The sequence below is a fragment of the Vulpes vulpes genome, chromosome 12 (genome assembly GCF_048418805.1).
Source record: "Vulpes vulpes isolate BD-2025 chromosome 12, VulVul3, whole genome shotgun sequence".
In the NCBI taxonomy this organism is placed as follows: domain Eukaryota; kingdom Metazoa; phylum Chordata; class Mammalia; order Carnivora; family Canidae; genus Vulpes; species Vulpes vulpes.
The window spans coordinates 48,864,655-48,885,594 of record NC_132791.1 but is presented as its reverse complement, the minus strand read 5'-3'; the positions used below and the strand labels follow the sequence as shown (position 1 = coordinate 48,885,594).

Sequence of the window (20,940 nt, the reverse complement as noted above, 5' to 3'; positions counted from 1 at the left end):
AACTGAATGCAATGGGTAATTTTTCTCTGAAAATAAATTTATCAAAACTGAGCCCAGAATAGAGTTTAAAAAGAAAGAAAGTCATCAAAGAGCTACCTGAAAAATCAGGCCCAAATGGCCTCACAAAGGAATTTTATCAGATTTGTAAGGAACAAATGGTTTCAACCTGTTTAAGCTATTCCAGAAAAAAAAAGGGCAAATGGAAACCTTCCAAATTGTTTTTATAAAATGGCCATAGTCATTATGTAAAATGACTAATACACACACACACACACACACACACACACAATCACTTACAAATTTTTATCAAAAATCCTAAATAGGGATCCCTGGGTGGCTTAGGAGTTTTAGTGCCCGTCTTTGGCCCAGGGCGTGATCCTGGCATCCTGGGATCGAGTCCCACATCGGGCTCCCTGCATGGAGCCTGCTTTTCCTCTGCCTGTGTCTCTGCCTCTCTCTCTCTCCCTCTCTGTCTCTCATGAATAAATAAATACAATCTTTGAAAAAAAAATCCTAAATAAAATATTAGCAACAGAATCTAACAGAACACAATAATATATCATGATTCCATAGGGCTTATTCTAAGAATGGAAAGGTGGTTTAAAATTGGGTAATCAACTAATTAACATAATTCATTCTATTAACAGATCCAAAAGGGAAGTTGCATGATCATTTTCCACAGATGTTGGGTATTTAATAAGATTCAACATCCAACCTTAGAGGGATAACAAACAAAAACAGGAATCAATGAACACTTCCTTGATATGATAAAAACATATTTATCTCACCACTAAGCTAGCGAGCTTCACCTTAACGGGGAAACACTGGACACGTCAGGAACAAGAAAGAATGTACTGGAAGGATCAGCCAAAAACAATTGAGAGAAAAAAAATTAGAAGTATAAGAATTGAGAGGGAAAAGATATAAACTACCTCTACTTCACATACAATTCTCTTAAGTTTCCTATGCATGCAGATAGGTATGCATGTCTCTTGGGTATGCAAGTACCAGAATTCAAAATAGCAACGGTAAAGAATAATTTACATAAATACAGTTATGTCATATATGCAAACACCAACTAGTTCATTAAAAATTATAACAATATTTATAATAGCAACAAAATAGAAAATGCCCAGGAATTTAATAAAAAGTGTTTAAAACCAAGATTAGGAAAATTAAAGCATTCCTGAAAGACACAAAATACACTTGATCAAATATTTACTTTCACTCAGGACCTAGTCAGGAAAACGGAAACCACAGTATATATTTTAAATAGAAAAAATTTACTGCAGGGAATTGGTTACATGGGTACAGAAAGGCAGAAAAAGGTGAAGTCATCTGAACCTTGTCGTAGAGCTGTTGTTCAGACAGCTCTGAGGGTGACCCCCACCCCACCTGCTGCCACTATTTCTGAGGGAGTGTGATGAGCCTGGTTCAAGGTGGGACACTGGAGCCGACCACAGATGCTGGAGAGGACTACCATTTGCAGAAGCAATGTTAACCTGATCAAAACCCAGACCTGTCACCTCACCATCTTCTACTAAGGCAGAACCTAACAAGCCAGTGGCAAGAGTCTGGGGAATGAGGTTTGTTAAAACCTGAGACCTACCATCACAGAGCATGAAAGGGTAAATTCTGAGTTGAGAGAAATCAGATAAGTAGTAGGTCCAAATCACCCTTTTGGCTATTTAGTACATGCATCTGAACTTGCACAAAAAGACATCAACTATTTTTCAAGGTTCTGTGTGTATATATAATCTTTTATACAAAGGAAGGCACGTTTATCCTCTCTCCCAAAAGGGAGAAGCAAAGTCCCAACAATTGTAGCTATCTCTGAGTGATGTTAAGGCGTTTTCTAATGATATTACAGTTCCTTAAGAACTACAATTCCTTTTCAACTACAAAGTTCATTTTTAGTAAGTAAACTCTACCCCCCACACGGGGCCCCGAACTCACAGCCCCAAGATAAGAGTTGCCTGCTCACACTGACTCTGCCAACCAGGCATCCCCTAAACCACAAAGTTTATTTTTGGACATAAAAGAGACATCCCCCAAAGAATTCCCTGGATTCCAAACAGAGCCCTCTCTACACCTGTTCTGTAGCAGCAACCCATTTCCCTTTGGTGATTGGCTGGGGTCAGTCCCACTCCTCTGCTGGTTCAGTAGCCTGAGGAATCCCAAACGGCCAGGTGGTAGTCTTAAGTCAGCTATCATGTCCCCTGGTGGAAGCACATGATCTATGAGGGCGTTTCTTTGTGGAGTTCCCCTGCTACCAAATACCCATCAGTTCAATCAGAAAACTAAAAACACACAAGGTAGTCCAAAGAGAGGGTGTTTACTATGGAGAATTCCTTCCTGAGGGAGTAGAGGACTAGAAGAGCCAGCGCTGGACACTAAACAAGCGCAGAGACAACAGTAAGAGGCAGCTGCTATCCACAGGGAAGATGGGAGATGATTAGGACCTTGGACCCAGGAGAAAGAGCCCCAGCATCGCTGCTTGGCTCATGAGGGAAGGCACCACTTTGCTGTGAACATCAAGGCGGGTTTCACAGAAGTAGTGACGGTTGAGATGGGTTTTTTTGAACAATGAGTCAAGTTAACTAGGCTGTCTATTTAACTCGTAGCACTGATACAGTCACATTTTAACAGGCCTGGTCATTTAGAAAGAATTGCAGGGTCTGCCACCTCAACAACACATTAAAGTGTAAGTGATTATGTCAGAACACGAATGCTTTGTGGGCAAAGTAAAACTAGCAGGATTGGAAGCCATCCTTTCCTACTTATGCTATGTTGGCTAAAGACAGACTATCTGATGGAGTAGTTTCTCTGACCAGAACAGCACACACTTATCCCGTAAACAGTGTACAAATTTGGTGTCACCATCCTCTCTGGGGAATGTAATCAGAATCCTCATAAAGGGATCAACTTCGGTAACTTTGGTACTTCACATTATTGCTGGAGTAGGGCAGTATCATACTGATTCACCAAGAAGTCTTTGGATCACCTCTGGACACAAGGTCTCCTCTTTCCTATTTTTTTTAAAGTGCTATCCCTATTTTCTACAACCTAAGAGTGCATTTTTTCTAAAGTTGGGAAAAAGTTCTTTGGACACGAAAAGGGAAGTGGGTGGTGATGAGGACAAAACAGGAAGGATTCTGTAGGAGCAGAGACAAACGCAGCAACAAGAATTTTCTGGTATGCCGAACTTATTTTGGGGTCTGTGGACAGATTGGGAGTGCGCAGATTGATGCAGTAATACCGAAAAGGGGACTGGGGACTCTAATCAGGTAAGGCAACAGGAGTGTGGCTTCCAAGCAGCTGGGAGGGCAAATACCCACAGATGTACTCAGAAGTACATTGGCTTCATTAAACAACAGAAGTACAGAAAAGAACAGCTCAGCCTTAGCCAAGTGAAGAACAGGGAACATCAGAAATTCAGCCAGAGAAGCAGAGGAGAAGAGGCAGTAAAACAAGAATAAGCTGACGATTTTAATTTAAAAAATCCCCTAGTTCCAACGAACAGTTCTAACACCAAGTCCTCTCAAATGAATCTGCCGACTCACAGACCTGAAAGCCGGGTCGGGCATCCGTGGGGCTCAACATCACAGCCCTGGAGAGTGGACTAGTTTAAGATTCTCAACCCCATGGTGCTTGTGTGCCAAAGACTTCATTAACACAGGAAAATTTAAAGGTTGCAGCTACAAATGGCAACTATATTTGTCCTCTGCCTTGACAGGAGATCCAAAGTGCAGAGCGGATGAAAAAGTGGAAAGAGAGGCTTGAGGAAAAGTACTATTCCACAGAAATTCAAGATGACTACCAGCCTGTCACTCAACAAGAATTTCGAGAGTAAGTAACTTCCAACCAGGGCACTGTAGGCTATCATGATATGGGGGGACTGGGGACACAAGTTACAGTACTTTCCTGAAACTAGACCTTTTGGAGATGCCACCCCTTTTTCTCATTTTTACCCAGCTTTTTGTTTTTAAAGATTTTTTTATTTATTTGAGAGAGAGCATGACCAAGAGGAGGGGCAGAGGGAGAAGCAGGCTCCCTGCTGAGCAGGGAGCCCAATGCGGGACTTGATCCCAGGACCCTGGGATCATGACCTGAGCCAAAGGCAGACGCACAACTGACCACGCCACCCAGGTGCCCTTTTTACACAACTTTGAAATTAAACAGAAAGCACAACTCTACTTGTTTAGATCTAAGGTGAGAGTGAAACCAATTGTTTTTATCCTTATATCTCCAAAGAGGACTGCTATTTATATTGGATATGAATGGCAGAAACTCTTCTCCAGTTTTAGAATATAAGATCCATACTTGGCCACACTAGGCCATGTTTTAGAAACTCCCAAGTACTTCACGGTAGGTACTAACAACCTGCTGACTCTTTATGCACAAACGTATGTTACTCATTCTCTGCTTCCTTCTAAATTATCCTCTAGACTCTTTTTATATGCCGTGGAGCTGGAGAAGGAATTACACTATGTCAGTTTAAAACTAAACCGAGTGATGCGAAAGCTTTCAGCTCTACAATCTTGAGACAAGGGCATGTGAGAACATATGGTATGATCACTGAGCATTTCTAACAAAGATTTCTCCTTGTACTGAATTATTTGGTAAACATGTGCCCATTATAGATACACTGTAAAAACACTACACCTATCTATCATCAAACTATCTTCAGAGCCAATGATAATCCCAAGAGATTTACAAATATTAAGTGCCCTTGAATGGGACCTCCTGTTCGATCCGTGCGTATTACAGCAAGCATCCAGAGTACACACACTGTAACACGTAAAGGATTTCATGAGATTTATTAAATTCTAGCAATGTGAAGATAAAGTACAAAATAATGCTGCTTATGGTTTGTGGGGAGGATCTCTAATAGGTCACTATGTAAAAACAGTTTTCTTAATGTTACCTAAAATATAGAAATGTTGGTGCTTTTATCATGTACCATATGTTGTAACTTCTTCTAGGATAAATTAATAAATCCTTAGGATTCTGGAAAACCATTATATAATATGGACCCCAAATAAAATAATATCATCTCCATTCTTCCCAATTTGAGGTCACCTAGAAAAAGTTAAAATGTAGAAGAACAAACTTCCCAATTTCCTACAGAAATTTCACTAATATTTTCACACTGGAAATTCATCTAGAAAGCTTCTAAAGTAACACATTTAAGGTTTCCTAAAAGTGTTTCTTCAACTACTCTAAAAGCAAAATATACTTTAAAAAACAAAGAACAAGGTAGGAGTATCAGGGCTAAGAGAAGTCAGCTTAACGTATGAGAAGTATGAATAAGGGCACTTCAAAAGCCCTGCTTGGGTGGTTGGAAAAATGTGTGAAGTAACTCTTCTAATTTCTTTAGTAGGTTCCATAAGCCCCCCTAAAAGAGCCATATGTTCTCTTGGCCCAAACAACAACATGGGACCATAACACTCAACTTCTACGTTGGTGCTCAATCAATTTTAAATCTATCCACCTCAGTCAGGGCAACCTCTTCTCTTAGAAATAGTACCTCAAGTTTGCTTATTAGGATAGTTCACTTGCAGTAAGAAGTGCTGATGGTTCTCTCTGCATCTTCCCCCTAGATTTCCACAAAGCTATCAACAAACAGCGTGGCCTTTCCTTGTCTTACCAATCCTCAGAGCTGCTGCCAGCCAAGAGACTTAGTCACACTCTTGTCCCCCAACATGGTCCCTGGTTGAGGTAACTCAAACAAAGCCTAAGAACATTAAGGGAAGGAAACAATTAAGGTCTCCATTTTCTTTAACTTCTAATGAAAACAAAACAAAAAACATTTACAATGACTTAGAACACTCAAGTTCTTTTATTACAAAAGTCTATACAATGAAGTGCCAGACACAGCAATGCAATTATATTGGTGGCCATATATATCTATATATTATTTGTATATAGATATACAGCTTCTACTTGCACCAAAGTAAAACTATCACAACTGCCTAATTCTACCACCTACTGCTCCACTATAACACACAATACTGTCACGCAGCAGGTACGTGCCACCATGCCACTTTTGTCTATTCTACTCGCAGCCAAACGTTAACAGTGAATAACCAACACCATGAAGCAGCTGTTAATTCTAAAATGAAACCAGTCAGGCCACTGACTTATAAAAATATGGTACTCATATAGATTTAGCATTATAAAGAAGGAATATATTATTTAAAACATTTAAATAGTGCATATGGACATTTTTGCATGTGGTATATAAAACATTCATATAAAACAATATACAGTGCACATTAAATCAGATGTTTGGATATACTCCTGTCTGGAGACTGAAAGAAATTAAATGTACACTGCATGCTGGATTCAAATCAAAGTAGTAATTTCTTTTGGCATTTTCAATTCATTTTTCTAGGTATACATTATGAATAATCTAGCTGTTATCAAAAGGAAATCACACGGAAAGGGCTGGATTTAGTGCTTTATTCCCGAACTACATGTTCACCATGAATGAACATTCCTTCCCCCCCCCAAAAAGGCATTGCACACACAAATGAAATGTGAAATACTAGAAACACTACTTATTCTCGAGCTACTTCATGTGCTTACTATGTAATAGTGCCAGAAGTATGAGGTTCATGCTTCCCTCACTTGATTAAAGTATGTTGCAGAAGTCCCATTTTTATATGGAACTGTTAGTATTATCTAGTTAAGAAAACCATGCATGAGTCAATGCATGCAAAACATGGGCACAAAGTGAGACACTCAACAATCCAAAAAAGCACCAGGAAAAAAATTAACACTTAGATTAAGCCTAACCAGAATACACTGTTATGAACTATATTCTTAGCCCAAATAAAGTCACCAATCTGTGAAAATGATTAGCAGAATACCAGAAGAGTACCTGAAGAAAAGCCATGCAAAGCTAAAGAAAAAAAGATAAGCTTAGAGTATATGACAAGGGGCATACCACTACGCATCTCTGAACACCACTACACAACTGCTTTAAACAGCATGTGACTGAGCAAAGTGTTCCTGTTAAGAGGATGTTTTATGGATTTTGCTTATTAAAAGAGGAAAAAAAAATGATGCAACCCCCTGAAGGTACATGTAAAAATGCAGTGGTATAGCCCTTGTTAAGAAAAGATTTAATTCAGGCATAATGATTCTTTTTGCCAACTTAGACCCATCTGACTGAACACACAAAGCTGAGCACCATCAGTGTTCCTACAGAGACATGGCTATTTTCTCACATTTTCTGGAGGTGGATGGGGGAAAAAATACAGGATCTGATTCAGACAAAGCACATCATCACCAGCTAATAAACAGTAACTGAGGAAACAGTAACTTATGTCCCATAGGCAGCATGTGATATGATTCAGTTCTGTGTTGATGTGTGGTGTGTGTTTTCACTATACTAAAACAAGGTCACTTTTTGGTCTACCCTCTGTTATCTTCATCCAGGAGCTGTGTGACCAGTGAATTGGAAAATTTTGCTAACATACTACCTGTGAGAAAGTGTCACTTTGGAAATTAAACAGAAATGTGTTCCACAGTAGGACTTGAAATTTCAGTTGATTTTGGTTTTCTAAGAAAACATAGGACATAGTTGCATTTGCGCACATTTATAGGCTTTTCTTTCAAATTTTCAGTCATTCTGTAAGAAAAAGGCAACCGAAGAATTCAATGTGAAGATGTTCCTCTGAATTTCCTTCAGTAATTAAAAAAATAATAAAAATAAAGTTGATGATAACAAAAAGCTTGTATCTCCAAAGTTCTTGAAGTTGAAAGAATAAAGTACTAGTCTTTTGCTAACAGGATGTATCTGTAGTACAAAACAATGAAGAAAACTGGATGTTTGCTAAAGGTGTGGAGAGGACAGTCTGTGGTTAATATGGAACACCACACTCCCTAAAGAGGGTCTACTTACCCTCCCATTTTTCTCTAGTGGCACCACAACCAAGTACAAAATGATACTCCTGGAGTGCCTGACAAAATGAACTCAAGTACCAGCCAAGTACACACGATGATAGCTTCAGGGAATACAACTGATTTTTATGATGTTTTCAAAGAGCATACTTTATATGGATTTTGAAGAATCTTGTTTGCTGATAAGAACTTCAAGAAGCCTAAGTTTGGCTTTAATTTTCTTGTACTCCCTATACTCTTCAAGCACTGGAACACGATCCTCTTTCTGGGCATTCCTAGGGAAGAAAATAAAATCTGTAATATTCTAGAGATCATCTGAAAAATAAAGTTCCAGAAGCTGTCCTAATATGAGACACAATGTTATCAAATATAAACTCCAATAAAAAATTCCTCTGCAAGAAAAAAGATTACTGGACTAATTCCGCCCCCATCTCCAAGGAACATTCCTAAAAAACTTCTATTTTTGACGAATTTCTCTGCTGACAGATTAAATAATGCTATATTTTTATCAATGATCATTGCTAAGAACTAGGAAGTAATTAAATATCTTATTAAGATATGCACTGCTAAGCTCAGTCAGGTCTATGAGTGTATATTAAGCGCCAAAGGTTACAGTCATTTCATACATTTACCAAACTGTGGCTTCAATGAAGTGACATGTAAAACATCCTACCCACAGAAAAAAGTAGTTTTCCTCACTTTGTATTAATGACCCAATGCATTTCAGTTTAATCTCTAGGTAAAGCATCAAACCATCCTGAGTATAATTATAAGCAAAGTTTTCTTCCATTCAGACAAAAAAAATAAGAAGATACTTGAAAAATGCATTCTTACACTGAGGGTATTTTTTTTTTTTTTAATTTATTTAAGAGCAAGAGAGAGAGACATGAGCAGGCGGGAAGAGTAGGGAGAGGGTGAAGCAGACTTCTTGCTGAGCAGAGAGCCTGATGTGAGGCTCGATCCCAAGACCCTGGGATCATGACCTGAGCTAAAGGCCGGCACTTAACCAACTGTACCACCCAGGCACCCACACTTGGGATTTTTTTTTTAAACCATTTTTGCCGGGCAGCCCCGGTGGCTCAGCGGTTTAGTGCCGCCTTCGGCCCAGGGCCTGATCCTGGAGACCCGGGATCGAGTCCCACGTCGGGCTCCCCGCATGGAGCCTGCTTCTCCTCTGCCTGTGTCTCTGCCTCTCTCTCTCTCATGAATGAATGAATGAATGAATGAATAAATAAATAAATAAATAAATAAATAAGACCATTTTTGCCAACTACATAGAAGTTTCAAAGTAAACACATTTTGGAATTTGTAATGTAGCTACTGGCTTGGTAAGACCGCCCAGTTACAAACATGGAAAAACTTTTCTGAGGCCTGAGGTAACACTCATTTCTGGCCACCATCTGATTTAGAATATACTTAAAAAAAAAAAAAAAAAAAGAGTATTTTTCTTACTTTTCAAAGAGTTCCACTGGGTCAGCTGTGCCCAGTTAGATAAAAGCACATGCCATATTGTATTCTAGAAGCCACACTGCTGACTGGCACCCTGTTACATATCTTAGAAATGGGGAACCTGGAATGGCCCAATAGGTAGCCTAACCAGCGATGGTCTTAGTATAAGATCCACACTAGGTGACAATACCAATCATGTTAAGGGACCTTTCCTAAAAAGGAAAAATAGGGGCACCTGGGTGGCTCAGTCAGTTGAGTGTCTGACTCTTCATTTTGGCTCATGTTGTGATTCTCAGGGTTCTGAGAATGCTCATCCGGGAGTCTGCTTGAGATTCTCTTTCCCTCCCTTCTCTCCCCTCCCTCTCTCTAAAATAAATAAATAAATCTTTAAAAAGAAGAAAAAACAAAAATAAAAGAAAAACATCTTATTTCACAAACACTTCCAAAAGGGTGAGAATGTAGAATTCAAAAACACAACATAACTGCCAGTCAACCAAGCCTAGAACAACTCTGAAATACTGTATCAGATGTTTACTCTGATTTTTTCTTGCAGTTAATAGCAGGCCTTCATAGTAAGAAGGTATGTTTTATACTTTTATTTTCAATGGTAACATCTTTACATGCACCATTTATTTCTATTCCTATACATTCTTTTAATTTAGCATATAGGCACCTATAAGTTTAAGGAGAAAGGACTCAGTTTTGTGATGTTCAACAAACCTTCCATTATGTTGATAAAATGCTTCTTCAAATTCCCGTAATGTTTTGCGTAGTTTCTTTTTTTCAGCTCTGGCTTTCCAAAGTTGTTCCAGTAATTCAGGCCTAAAATTTTAATAGGAAGAAAACATTACTAAAAGAGCACTATGGTTCTTAGCAGACGTCCAAACCCTGGCTGCAAACTAGTCAGCTGGGGAGCATTTAGAATATCACCCATGCCTAAGCTACAGCCCAGACCAACTAAAAGGGAATAGCTCCAAGTAGGGTTCTGCAGCAGTATTTAAAGAAAAATTAAAGTGAAACCAAGGCTCCTATGGAAAATAATATGGAGGTTGCTCAAAAAATTGAAAACAGAAGTACCATATGATCCAGTAATTCCACTACTATTTACCCAAAGAAAACACAAACATTAATTCAAAAAGGTATCTGTACCCCTATGTTTATTAGGTCATTATTTAAATAGCAAAGATATGGAAGTAATCCAAATGTCCATCAACAGATGAATGGATAGGGACGCCTGCATGGCTCAATGGTTTAGCGCCTGCCTTCCACCCAGGGTATGATCCTGGAGTCCAGGATTGAGTCCGACATCGGGCTCCCTACATGGAGCCTGCTTCTCCCTCTGCCTGTGTCTCTGTATCTCTCTCTGTGTCTCTCTCATGAATAAACAAATAAAATCTTTAAAAAAAATAGATGGATAAAGAAGGTATGGTATGCACGCACATGCACACAAACACACACACACACCACTCACACTATGGAATATTACTTGGCCATAACAAAAGAATGAAATCCTGCCATTTGCAACAACATGGATGAACCTAGAGGGTATAATGCTAAATGAATTAAGTCATAGAAAAATAAATACCCTATGATTTCATTTATATGTGGAATCCAAAAAATAAAACAACCATATAACAACAGTATCACTAATATCGAGAACAAACTAGGTAGCTGTGAGGGAGAGAGCTGGGTGGGGAGCTAGGTAAAAAGGTAAAGGAGATTAGGAGGCACAAACTTCCAGTTATAAAATAACAGGTCACAGAAACAAAAAGTACAGCACCAGGATGTAGTCAATAATACTGTAGTAACATTGTATGGTGACTACACTTAGTGTGGTGAGCACTGAGTAATATATAAAATTGCTGAATCACACACTGTATATCTAAAACTAATATAACATTCTATGTTAATTATACTTTAATATAAAAAAGGCGAAGCAAGGGCTGAAAATCACCATCATACACCGTTATCAGGGAAAGAGGCTGGCAGAGAACAAACCTAACTTCAGCTAGTTTCAGCACTGTGTTATGAAACAAATGTAGGATTTTAGTTTAATTTTTAAAACACACTAATGTTTAATAAAGAAAATATGAATGACAACATGTATTTGTAAATCACACCCTTTAAGAAGGGTGTATGTATCTCTCTCTCTTTTTTTTTAATATTTTATTTAGTTATTCATGAGAGACACAGGCAGAGGGAGGAGCAGGCTCATTGCATGGAGCCCGATGTGGGACTTGATCCCAGGACCCCAGGATCACGCCTTGGACCAAATGCAGAGGTTCAACTGCTGAGCCCCCAAGGTGCCCCAAGAAGGGTGTATCTCTTGAGCATTATACATTAATTCCCTCCAAGTGCCTGATTATATAACATTGAATTTCTTGCCATGTAAATTTCATTATACAAATAGATTTAAAAAAAAAAAAATCACAAACCAGCACACATACATAGAAGCTGCTCGAGTACTTGACAATCGGAGATCCAGAGCCAGTTTTTCTGGATTTTCTTCAACATCAGATTCAGAGTTTTCCAATGAAGATTGTGCCTGTACAGCAGTTTTCAAGATATCAGTTAGCTCAGAGGACAGGGTAACACCATCTTCTTCTTCTTCCTAAAAAGATATCAAATAATCAAACAGGCCACGACTCTCAACTTTTTAAGGAAGATACGAGAGAAAGATTTCTCTAAGGATTACCTTGATTTCTTCAAAAAAATGGGCAGTTTCTCCTTCTATGATTGGTTGTAGCATCTGACCCCTTCGCTTAGTAGATGGAGATCCCTGTAACATTAAACATGGTTTATACTTTAAATATCTAAATCAGGGATGCCTAGGTGGCTCAGCGGTTTTTGCGCCTGCCTTCAGCCCAGGGCGTAATACTGGAAGTCCCGGGATCGAGTCCCACATCAGGCGCTCTGCATGGAGCCTGCTTCTCCCTCTGCCTCTGCCTCTGCCTCTGTCTCTGTCTCTCATGAATAAATAAAATCTTTAAATAATAATAAATATCTAAATCATTCAAAGAAAGCTTCATTCACTATGGAACAGATACTAAACTTTATTTTCAAAATCTTAATCATACAATTTAAAAATTTTCAGCAATTCCTTACTAAATTCATTATTGCTTATGTTTAATTGTTGTGTACCCACACAAATGCTAATTGATCATTTATGTCTGGATAATCTAAAATGGCTCATTCAATAAGTAAAAAATAAAGTATTACATGTAATTTTATTCAGAGCATTTTCCTTTTTAACAAGAGCTGTCAACTTTTTTGGTCTAGGACACCTTTTAAACTCCTTTTTAAAAAGTAACAGCTTCAGGGAGCCCCAGTGGCTCAGCGGTTTAGTGCCGCCTTCAGCCGGAGGTGTGATCCTGGAGACCCAGGATCGAGTCCCACGTCAGGCTCTGCCCATGGAGCCTGCTTCTCCCTCTGCGGGTGTCTCTGCCTCTCTCTCCTTCTGTGTCTCTCATAAATAAATAAAATCTTAAAAAAAAAAAAAAAAAGTAACAGCTTCATTGAGATATAATCCACATAACATAAAATTCACTCCTTTAAAGTGTACAATTTAGTGGTTTTTAGTATATTCATAAAGTTGTGCTACTACCACCTCTAATTCTAGAATAGCTCAACACCCTCAAATGAAACTCTGTACTTAATTAGGTATTAACTAATTTGCCCTCTCTCCCTACCTCCCCTACTTTCTCTCTATGGGCTGGCCTATTCTAGTTTGAATTTCACTTAAATAAATCCTATAATATATGGCCTCTTGTATTTCACTTCTCTCACTTGGCATGTTTTTAAGGTTTACTCATGTTGTAGCATAGATCAGTACTTTCATTCCTTTTTCATGGCTAATATTCCATTATATGGATATACCACATTTTGTTTATCCATCAGCTGCTGCACATTTGGATTTCTTCTACATTTTAACCATTATAAATGATGCTATGAACATTTGTGTATAAGTTTTTGTGTAGACGTGTTTTCAATTCTTTCAGGCATATACCTAGGAGAACTGCTAAGTCAGATGGTAACCCTATGTTTAACCCTTTGAGGTACTGACAAACTATTTATCAAAGTGGCTGTACCATTTTCCATTCATCAGCAGTGTGTCATGTAAGCATTCCAATTTCTCAACATCCTGTCAAACTGTTGTCTTTTCTCATTAAAGCTATACTAGTGGGGGGATCCCTGGGTGGCGCAGCGGTTTGGCGCCTGCCTTCGGCCCAGGGCGCGATCCTGGAGACCCGGGATCGAATCCCACATCAGGCTCCCGGTGCATGGAGCCTGCTTCTCCCTCCGCCTGTGTCTCTGCCTCTCTCTCTCTCTCTCTCTGTGACTATCATAAATAAATAAAAATTAAAAAAAAAAAAAAAAGCTATACTAGTGGGTATAAAGTAGCATCTGAATGTGGTTTTTATCTGCATTTCCTAGTAACTAATGATGTTGATCATCTTTTCACATGCTTAATGGCCATTTACTTATCTTCTCTAGAGGGATGTCTATTCAAGTCCTTTACCCAATTTTTTAAAAGATTTATTTAAAAAAAAAAAAAATCAAATGAGAGAGCTTGAGTGAGCAAGTGGTGGGAGGGGCAGAGGGAGAGAGAATCCTGAAGCAGAATCCCCGCTAGGCAGAGCCTGAAATGGGGCTCGACTCCAGGACCCTGAGATCATGGCCTGAGCTGAAATCAGTAGATGCTTAAAAGACTGAGCCACGCAAGGTGCCCCTCCCCAATTTTTAATTGATTTATTCATCTTTTTATTACAGAACTATAATAATTCTTTATATAGTCTAGATACCAATCCCTTATCAGATACAATATTTGCACACATTTTCTCCCATTCTGGGGGTTGTCTTTTCACTTTCTAAAATGTCCTTTGAGGGATACCTGGGTGGCTCAGTGCTTGAGCATCTGCCTTTGGCTCAGGTCATGATCCAGGGGTCCTGGAATAGAGTCCCACATGGGGCTCCACATGGGGCATCCCAAGGGGAACCTGCTTCTCCCTCTGCCTGTGTCTCTGCCTCTCTGTGTCTCTCAAGAATAAATAAACAGGGCAGCCTGGGTGGCTCAGCAGTTTAGCGCCGCCTTCGGCCCAGGGCCTGATCCTGGAGACCTGGAATCGAGTCCCACATCAGGATCCCTGCATGGAGCCTGCTTCTCCCTCTGCCTCTGTCTCTCTGCCTCTCTCTGTGTGTCTCTCATGAATAAATAATAATAATAATAATAATAATAATAATAATAATAATAATAATAAAATCTTTAAAAATAAATACATAATAAAATGTCCTTTGGGACGCCTGGGTGGCTCAGCGGTTGAGCGCCTGCCTTCGGCCCAGGGTGTGATCCTGGAGACCTGGGATTGAGTCCCACATCAGGATCCCTGCATGGAGCCTGATTCTCTCTCTGCCTGTGTCTCAGCCTCTCTCATGAATAAGTAATTAAAAAAAAAAAAAGTCCTTTGATGCACAAAACTTTTTAATTTTAATGGGGTCCTATTTATTTATTTAGGTCAGTGTTTTAGTGTCATATCCAAGAAAAAACACTGCCTAATTCAAGGTCACAAAGATTTATTCTTCTATTTCCTATGAGTTCTTACATTTAAGTCAATGAACCATTCTGAGTTAAACTGTGTCATATAAGGATCTACATTTATCTTTTTTTGCATATGAATACCCAATTGTCCCAGTACCATTTGTTGATAAACTGTTCTTTCCTATGCAACTGTCTTAGCTTAACTTTTATACTTCAAATTTCTCTGTATGATAGTCATATTTAGGAGTCCATAACATCTAGCAATACTTGCTATTCCTTCAGTTTATTAAAAACAAACTTGTGGAGTTCTAAAATGGTTTTCATAAAGAAATTCAAAGGCTAACTGAATTTGAATTATGAATATGTCAATGATACACAAAAAAAGCTTTGTAATCAAGGGTCAAAACTGTATAAAACTGTCTTATGTGCAAAGAACATAACCTATACAGGATTTCTTGTTCAAAATAATTGATTATATATAAATAGTGTTGGGATGACCAACTCAAAAACAGCCATTTAAAAAGAATCTGTTTCTATGAGGGTTAAAAAATGCTCAGAAGGCCAACATGAATCTTCTAATAATGAGTAGTCAGGTAGTCAAAGCCTGAAAGAAATGCCCATGCAAGTGACTATCGATTTAAAAATGACCTTGCATGCCTAAGCAAACCATATCTCCACTGAATTAATTCCTACAAGATGATTCAGAATGGGCTACATGCTGTTTTCTATTTAAGCCTAAGAGAAATCTAGAGCCATACTATCTATTGGTTAATTTGGAGACAGCACTTAATCTGCACATAAGTATTTGAGTTTTACTTTTTCTCTAAAAAGATACACAATTGTAAATAAGCATTAATACTTTTTCATTTAAAAAGATGAACTTGAAAAAAAAGGAATTTATTAGACTGTGTAATTAAGTCAATATCATCATAAGAGCCATCACAAAACTGATATGTTTTCAAACACAATAATTTAATTTGAAAGAAACTAGGCCAGGGTCTGAAATATGTTTTGTTTTGTTTTCTTTTTTCAATTTCACAAGGTAGATGACCCTGGGCACATCACTTCTTGCCCCAGTTTCATCATCTGTAAAATGATGCCATCATCTGCTACTTGTTGTGACTTGTCAGGATTTAATGACATCTTCATTTAGTGACATACATAAAATGTTTTTACATGGGCCTGAGAGATGGTAGGTAGGCACTGATTATTAATTGCCTATTCTTTTAAAAGCAGTAACCTAACCTTACATAGTAGGTCTTGATAAAATGAACTAGATAAATCTTTGTGTGTTTTACTCACAAGGACAGGAGTGATGCTAGCTCTTGTCAGCATCTGTTTTACAAGTCTGTATCTCTCATAGAGAGGTTTCACAATGTGCCTTTCTTCCCTGGTCACCTAAAGTAAGAAAAATGGAAATTACCTAGTCATAAGAAATTCTAAATGTCTAAAACATTAAGCAATATGACTTTCTACTAACTTTTAAGAAGTTATTTTAAATAAGTAGACAATCTTATAAATGCAGAAAACAAGTCTCTATAAACTAGCTCAAGATGTGGGCCACAAAAGAAATTCATGCTGAGGTAGAAATGAAATTTCTTTAGCAAAAGAGACATTTACCGGCCTTCCATGCTGACTTTCATAGTAAAGAAGACTTTTTTGGAGAGAAGTTTTCTCTTCTATCAAATGATCTTTTGTCATTTTCTAGAATTTAAAAGAAAAAAAGAAAAACACTCATTGGCACCATCATTATTTTCCTCAATATCACAATGTAAATAATTAGGGTGAAAGGACAGCCCATCACCACTCCAGCCTACACTAATAAGGATACAGCCTTTCCTTACAAATTTGCAGACAACAGTTTTCAGTCTCCTGTAGAATCTGGTCTTCAAATAAGTAGATACCCACTCTTGGTGAGCTTGGATAAGTTACTGAAATGCTTTTTGTCCAATATTCTAATCTATAAAATGGGGATACTTCACCCTACCTATCAGGGCTCTAATGAGAACTAAATGAGCTGATATGTTATAAAGGCATTTATAATTTATAACAGTGCCTACCTACCACACAAGAAATACACACAAATGCCTACTGTTTAATTTTACAGTCTTTTATTGGCATTATTACTCTAATTTTGTTTTTTTTTTCTAATTTTGTATCAACACACAAAACATACATATACCAACAGCACAGATCTTATAATTCAGTATTTCTACTAAACTATTAAGTAAATCTGGCAGTGTAAGTGGAAAAGATCCTGAAAAAGTACAACACTGCCAGTTTATTACCTAAATTTCTAATCTATGAGCTCAGCTTGCTTTCCTATGACAATTTCTTTACATTGCAATACTCATCTCCTATCTTTTAGTACTCTAAATTACAGAGGAGGAAGGGTATCCCAAATTTATTTGTCCGTAGAACCTTCCCAATTTGTTCCAATGGACCACCTTTAACATTCTATAAAATACCCTTTTGAATGGGTATTTGAATGGGTATATCTAGACATAAACTCTCTACTTATTCTCAGGATTAGATAATACTATCTTATTTCTCATCAGAGTGGAATAGAGGTTAAAAAAAGAAAAAAAATAAATTTTCACTGGATAGTATATTCCTATAACAAATATAAATTTAGATTATGCACATCCAGTAGAGGATAGCTGGGGTAAACTGCAAAACACTGACTTCAACCTCAAGCATGCACCTTAAATTAAATCTAGGACAATAAATGTGAATAAAGCTAATCCAATCAAAATCATTTCTAGGAAAAGGGGTGGAAGGAAGGGAAAGAAGGTTGGCTGATTCAACCCAAAATTAAAAAACAAAAAAAGCTAAGGGAAGGGAGTGATTAAAATTTCTAATCCAGCCGTGATCAAGGGAGATAAAACACTCCAATATTTAAACCATGAAAGAGGTGTACTCTGTTGTTTAGATAGGAATGAGCAATAGGGCTCATTATTGCCAAGACAAAAGTTTACATGAGGCCATCTCTGTATTCTTGCAGCAAACCTCATCTGATAAATAATTTGGGTTTCCAAGTGCTTTGACCAGGACTGCCCTAGGCTTGGGCTTTGAGGAATGGTTCTTCAAAAAAATTCATTTATTCAATCCTCATAACAACCATATTGTCTTAGTATTTTAACAGACATCCATATCTGTCATAGGACAGTTGAAGGGACTCAAGGGCAGAACCCAAATAAAATAATGAGTCAGAGCCTGGCAAAAGCTAATAGCTCAATACATGTAACTATTAAGATACAAGGCCCAAGATTCAAGCTCAGTTATGTTTAAGCTTTATACACACTCATCTTGCCTATTGTTTCTAATATATATGAACAGATCAGGACCTTTTTCTTAAGATTTTATTTTTAAGTAACCTCTCAATGCAGGGCTTGAACTCACAACCTTGAGATCAAGAGCCGTATGCTCTACCTACTGAGCCAACCAGGTGCCCTTTAGTTTTATTATTATGACTGTGTCCCAGAATGACTGGGCATTTCTGGTGTTCATATAAAAACATGTTGTTTATCTATAAACCTGGGGAGCAGACTCAGGCCAGTAAGACTACCTACACATCTCCATGACACTGGGTAATTATTTTGTTTTAGGGACTCTAAAGGCTAGTATGGGCAAAATCATAGCTCAAGATTACTTTGATATCTTCTGGAAGACACCGCTCAACACGTTTTTCTTTCAGTCTTTTCAGAATAAGTTCAAGTGTTGCTTCCTTAGATGGCTTCTTCTCCTTTGGAATGACCCTGGATTCATCTTCATTCTCTTCATCTTCATGGTCTAGAGAAGAGCCAAAGCTTTTCGGAAGAGTGTTACTACGTGGGCGTGTCTGAGGTACAAATTCTCCATCAGAGCTTTTGTGTTTTGCATCTATATTTCAGAACCAAGAGGATAGATAGATCAGTAATGATTTTGCTAAAGATCCAAGGGTTAAAAAAAAAAAATCCAAGGGTAATAAGCAAGATATGTAACAGGATAGTGGACATTAACAGCACACAGGCTCAGATATTTCAAGGTTATATGAAATACTGAAATCATATGTGGCAAGCTATACCATTCGTTCTCTCAATGACAATTCATAGAAAGCCTACCATAAAGTAAGAGTCTCTGATAAGCACTGGTAATACAGGAGTAAACAGAGACATGACCCCTGTTCTTTTGGAGCATATATTCAAGAAAGTAAAAATAAAAACCAAGTAACCAGATTCATAAAATAATTTCAGAGAGTGCTAAGTGCTATAAAGAAGAGAAGACAGGATGGCGTCACAGTGCTAAAAGGAATGTGCTTTGGGAAGAGCAATTATATTTAATGGACTGAAACATGACTTTTTGAGATGCTAACACCCTAAGTGACCATGGAAGCAGAAGCAGCTAACCCAGCCTAGAAGATTTAGGGAAAGAGATCTTTTCCAGTTGAGGCAATAGCCAATGCACAGGCACTGAAATATGGCATGTTTAAGGAACAGGAAATGAGAGTGGAATGTGATAAAATGGCTAAGGGCACAGTAGGCAAGGAAATGAGGTAGCTAAGGATCCATATAATCTCAAATCTACATGATCACTATTTCTCTCCATTATAAGGAGTTTAAGTTAAAAGGGAAGCTTACTGAGGGCTCTAAAGATAGTTAACAAAGTTTTTTATTCTGGCTGCTATGCAGAGAATGAACTTTGAGACAATAAAAGTGGAAGAAAACTGGAAAATTAGTTAAGAGGCTAATGCTTGTCAATTTAATATAACCTTTTTTTTTTTTTTTAATTTTTTATTTATTTATGATAGTCACAGAGAGAGAGAGAGAGAGGCAGAGACACAGGCGGAGGGAGAAGCAGGCTCCATGAACCGGGAGCCTGATGTGGGATTCGATCCCGGGTCTCCAGGATCGCGCCCTGGGCCAAAGGCAGGCACCAAACCGCTGCGCCACCCAGGGATCCCCAAGGTAATGATTTTAACTGATGGTTGGAAACTGGCATTTTATAAGAAACTGCTTCATAGAATTGTAGGGGAAAGTCTAAAGAGGTAAGGAAGCTTATTTTAACCACAGGGATGTTAACTCAATGACAACAGGGATACCATCTTATTCACTGCCAAAGGCCCAGATGTCTACAAGTACTTGGTACTTAATGACAGTAAAATTTTTATTGAATAAACTCAAATGAATACACCAAAATGTGATGCTACAAATTATAAACCCATAGTAGGTGCAGATAATTTTTAAGTATTAACAATTACTAAAAAACATGCTGACTAAACACCCACAAAGTAAATATAAATTAGCAATTGCTGTGCTAGGCCAACACCCATAACACAGAACTAGTTTTTATTTAAAGACTTATAATTTTTAGTCTCTGTAGTATAAACAGTTGATTATGATAGTGTTAAATACCCATCAAAAAATTTTTTTAACATTTTATTTATTTGAAAAGGAGAGAGAGTGAAAGACTCAGAGTACAAGAGCAGGGGGAGGGAGAAGCAGACTCCCCACTGAGCAGGGAGCCCAACTCAAGGCTTGATCCCAGGACTCTCTGATGATAAGCCAAAGGCAGACAGACGCTCAACTGAATGAGCCACCCAGGCATTCCCCCATCAAAAATTCTTAATTCTTAATGAAATATCTACCAAAAATCAAAACTGTTTAATATTTGAACTATATTTCAGATAAACCTTATTATATCACCTATAAATATATAATCTAGGGCACCTTTCAAAAGAATATTACTAAAGGAAACACCAGAATGACTTACAGGGGAAAAAAAAAAAAGACATACAGAAGAATATAGTATTATAACTTTGACCATACCTAATAAAAGAATAGGGCCACCTGGGCGGCTCAGATGCCCTTGAGCATCTGCCTTCGGCCTACATCATGATCCTGGGGTCCTGGGATTGAGTCCCACATCAGGCTCCTGCAAGAAGCCTTCTCCCTCAGCCTATGTCTCTGCCTCTCTCTCAGTGTCTCTCATGATTAAATAAATAAAATCTTAAAAAAAAAAAAAAAAAAAAACACCTAATAAAAAAAGGAAACTTTTTTTCCCAA

General features: G+C 38.0%; 2 protein-coding genes across 28 annotated transcripts in view; one reads left to right on the top strand and one right to left on the bottom strand.

Annotated features, from left to right (window-relative positions):
- PKD2L2 (polycystin 2 like 2, transient receptor potential cation channel) overlaps positions 1-4,545 on the top strand; it is a 39,625-nt gene extending 35,080 nt beyond the window's left edge. Inside the window, exons 15-16 of the mRNA XM_072731911.1 lie at positions 3,737-3,849; positions 4,449-4,545. Of these exons, the coding sequence (XP_072588012.1) occupies positions 3,737-3,849; positions 4,449-4,545 (210 nt within the window). The remainder of the gene's footprint in view (positions 1-3,736; positions 3,850-4,448) is intronic.
- Positions 4,546-5,823: 1,278 nt separating this feature from the next.
- The window catches only part of FAM13B (family with sequence similarity 13 member B), an 83,048-nt gene continuing 67,931 nt past the window's right edge, over positions 5,824-20,940 (bottom strand). For 8 of the 27 annotated variants that reach the window (XM_026001321.2, XM_026001323.2, XM_026001324.2 and 5 more), the window contains 7 exons: positions 18,549-18,778; positions 16,517-16,600; positions 16,199-16,294; positions 12,056-12,139; positions 11,808-11,971; positions 10,081-10,182; positions 5,824-8,186 (listed from right to left, as the gene is read on the bottom strand). In XM_026001321.2, coding sequence (XP_025857106.1) covers positions 8,063-8,186; positions 10,081-10,182; positions 11,808-11,971; positions 12,056-12,139; positions 16,199-16,294; positions 16,517-16,600; positions 18,549-18,778 — 884 coding nt within the window. In that variant the 3' untranslated portion in view covers positions 5,824-8,062. The remainder of the gene's footprint in view (positions 8,187-10,080; positions 10,183-11,807; positions 11,972-12,055; positions 12,140-16,198; positions 16,295-16,516; positions 16,601-18,548; positions 18,779-20,940) is intronic. The other 19 variants (XM_072728503.1, XM_072728500.1, XM_072728510.1 and 16 more) reach the window with 3 other exon arrangements.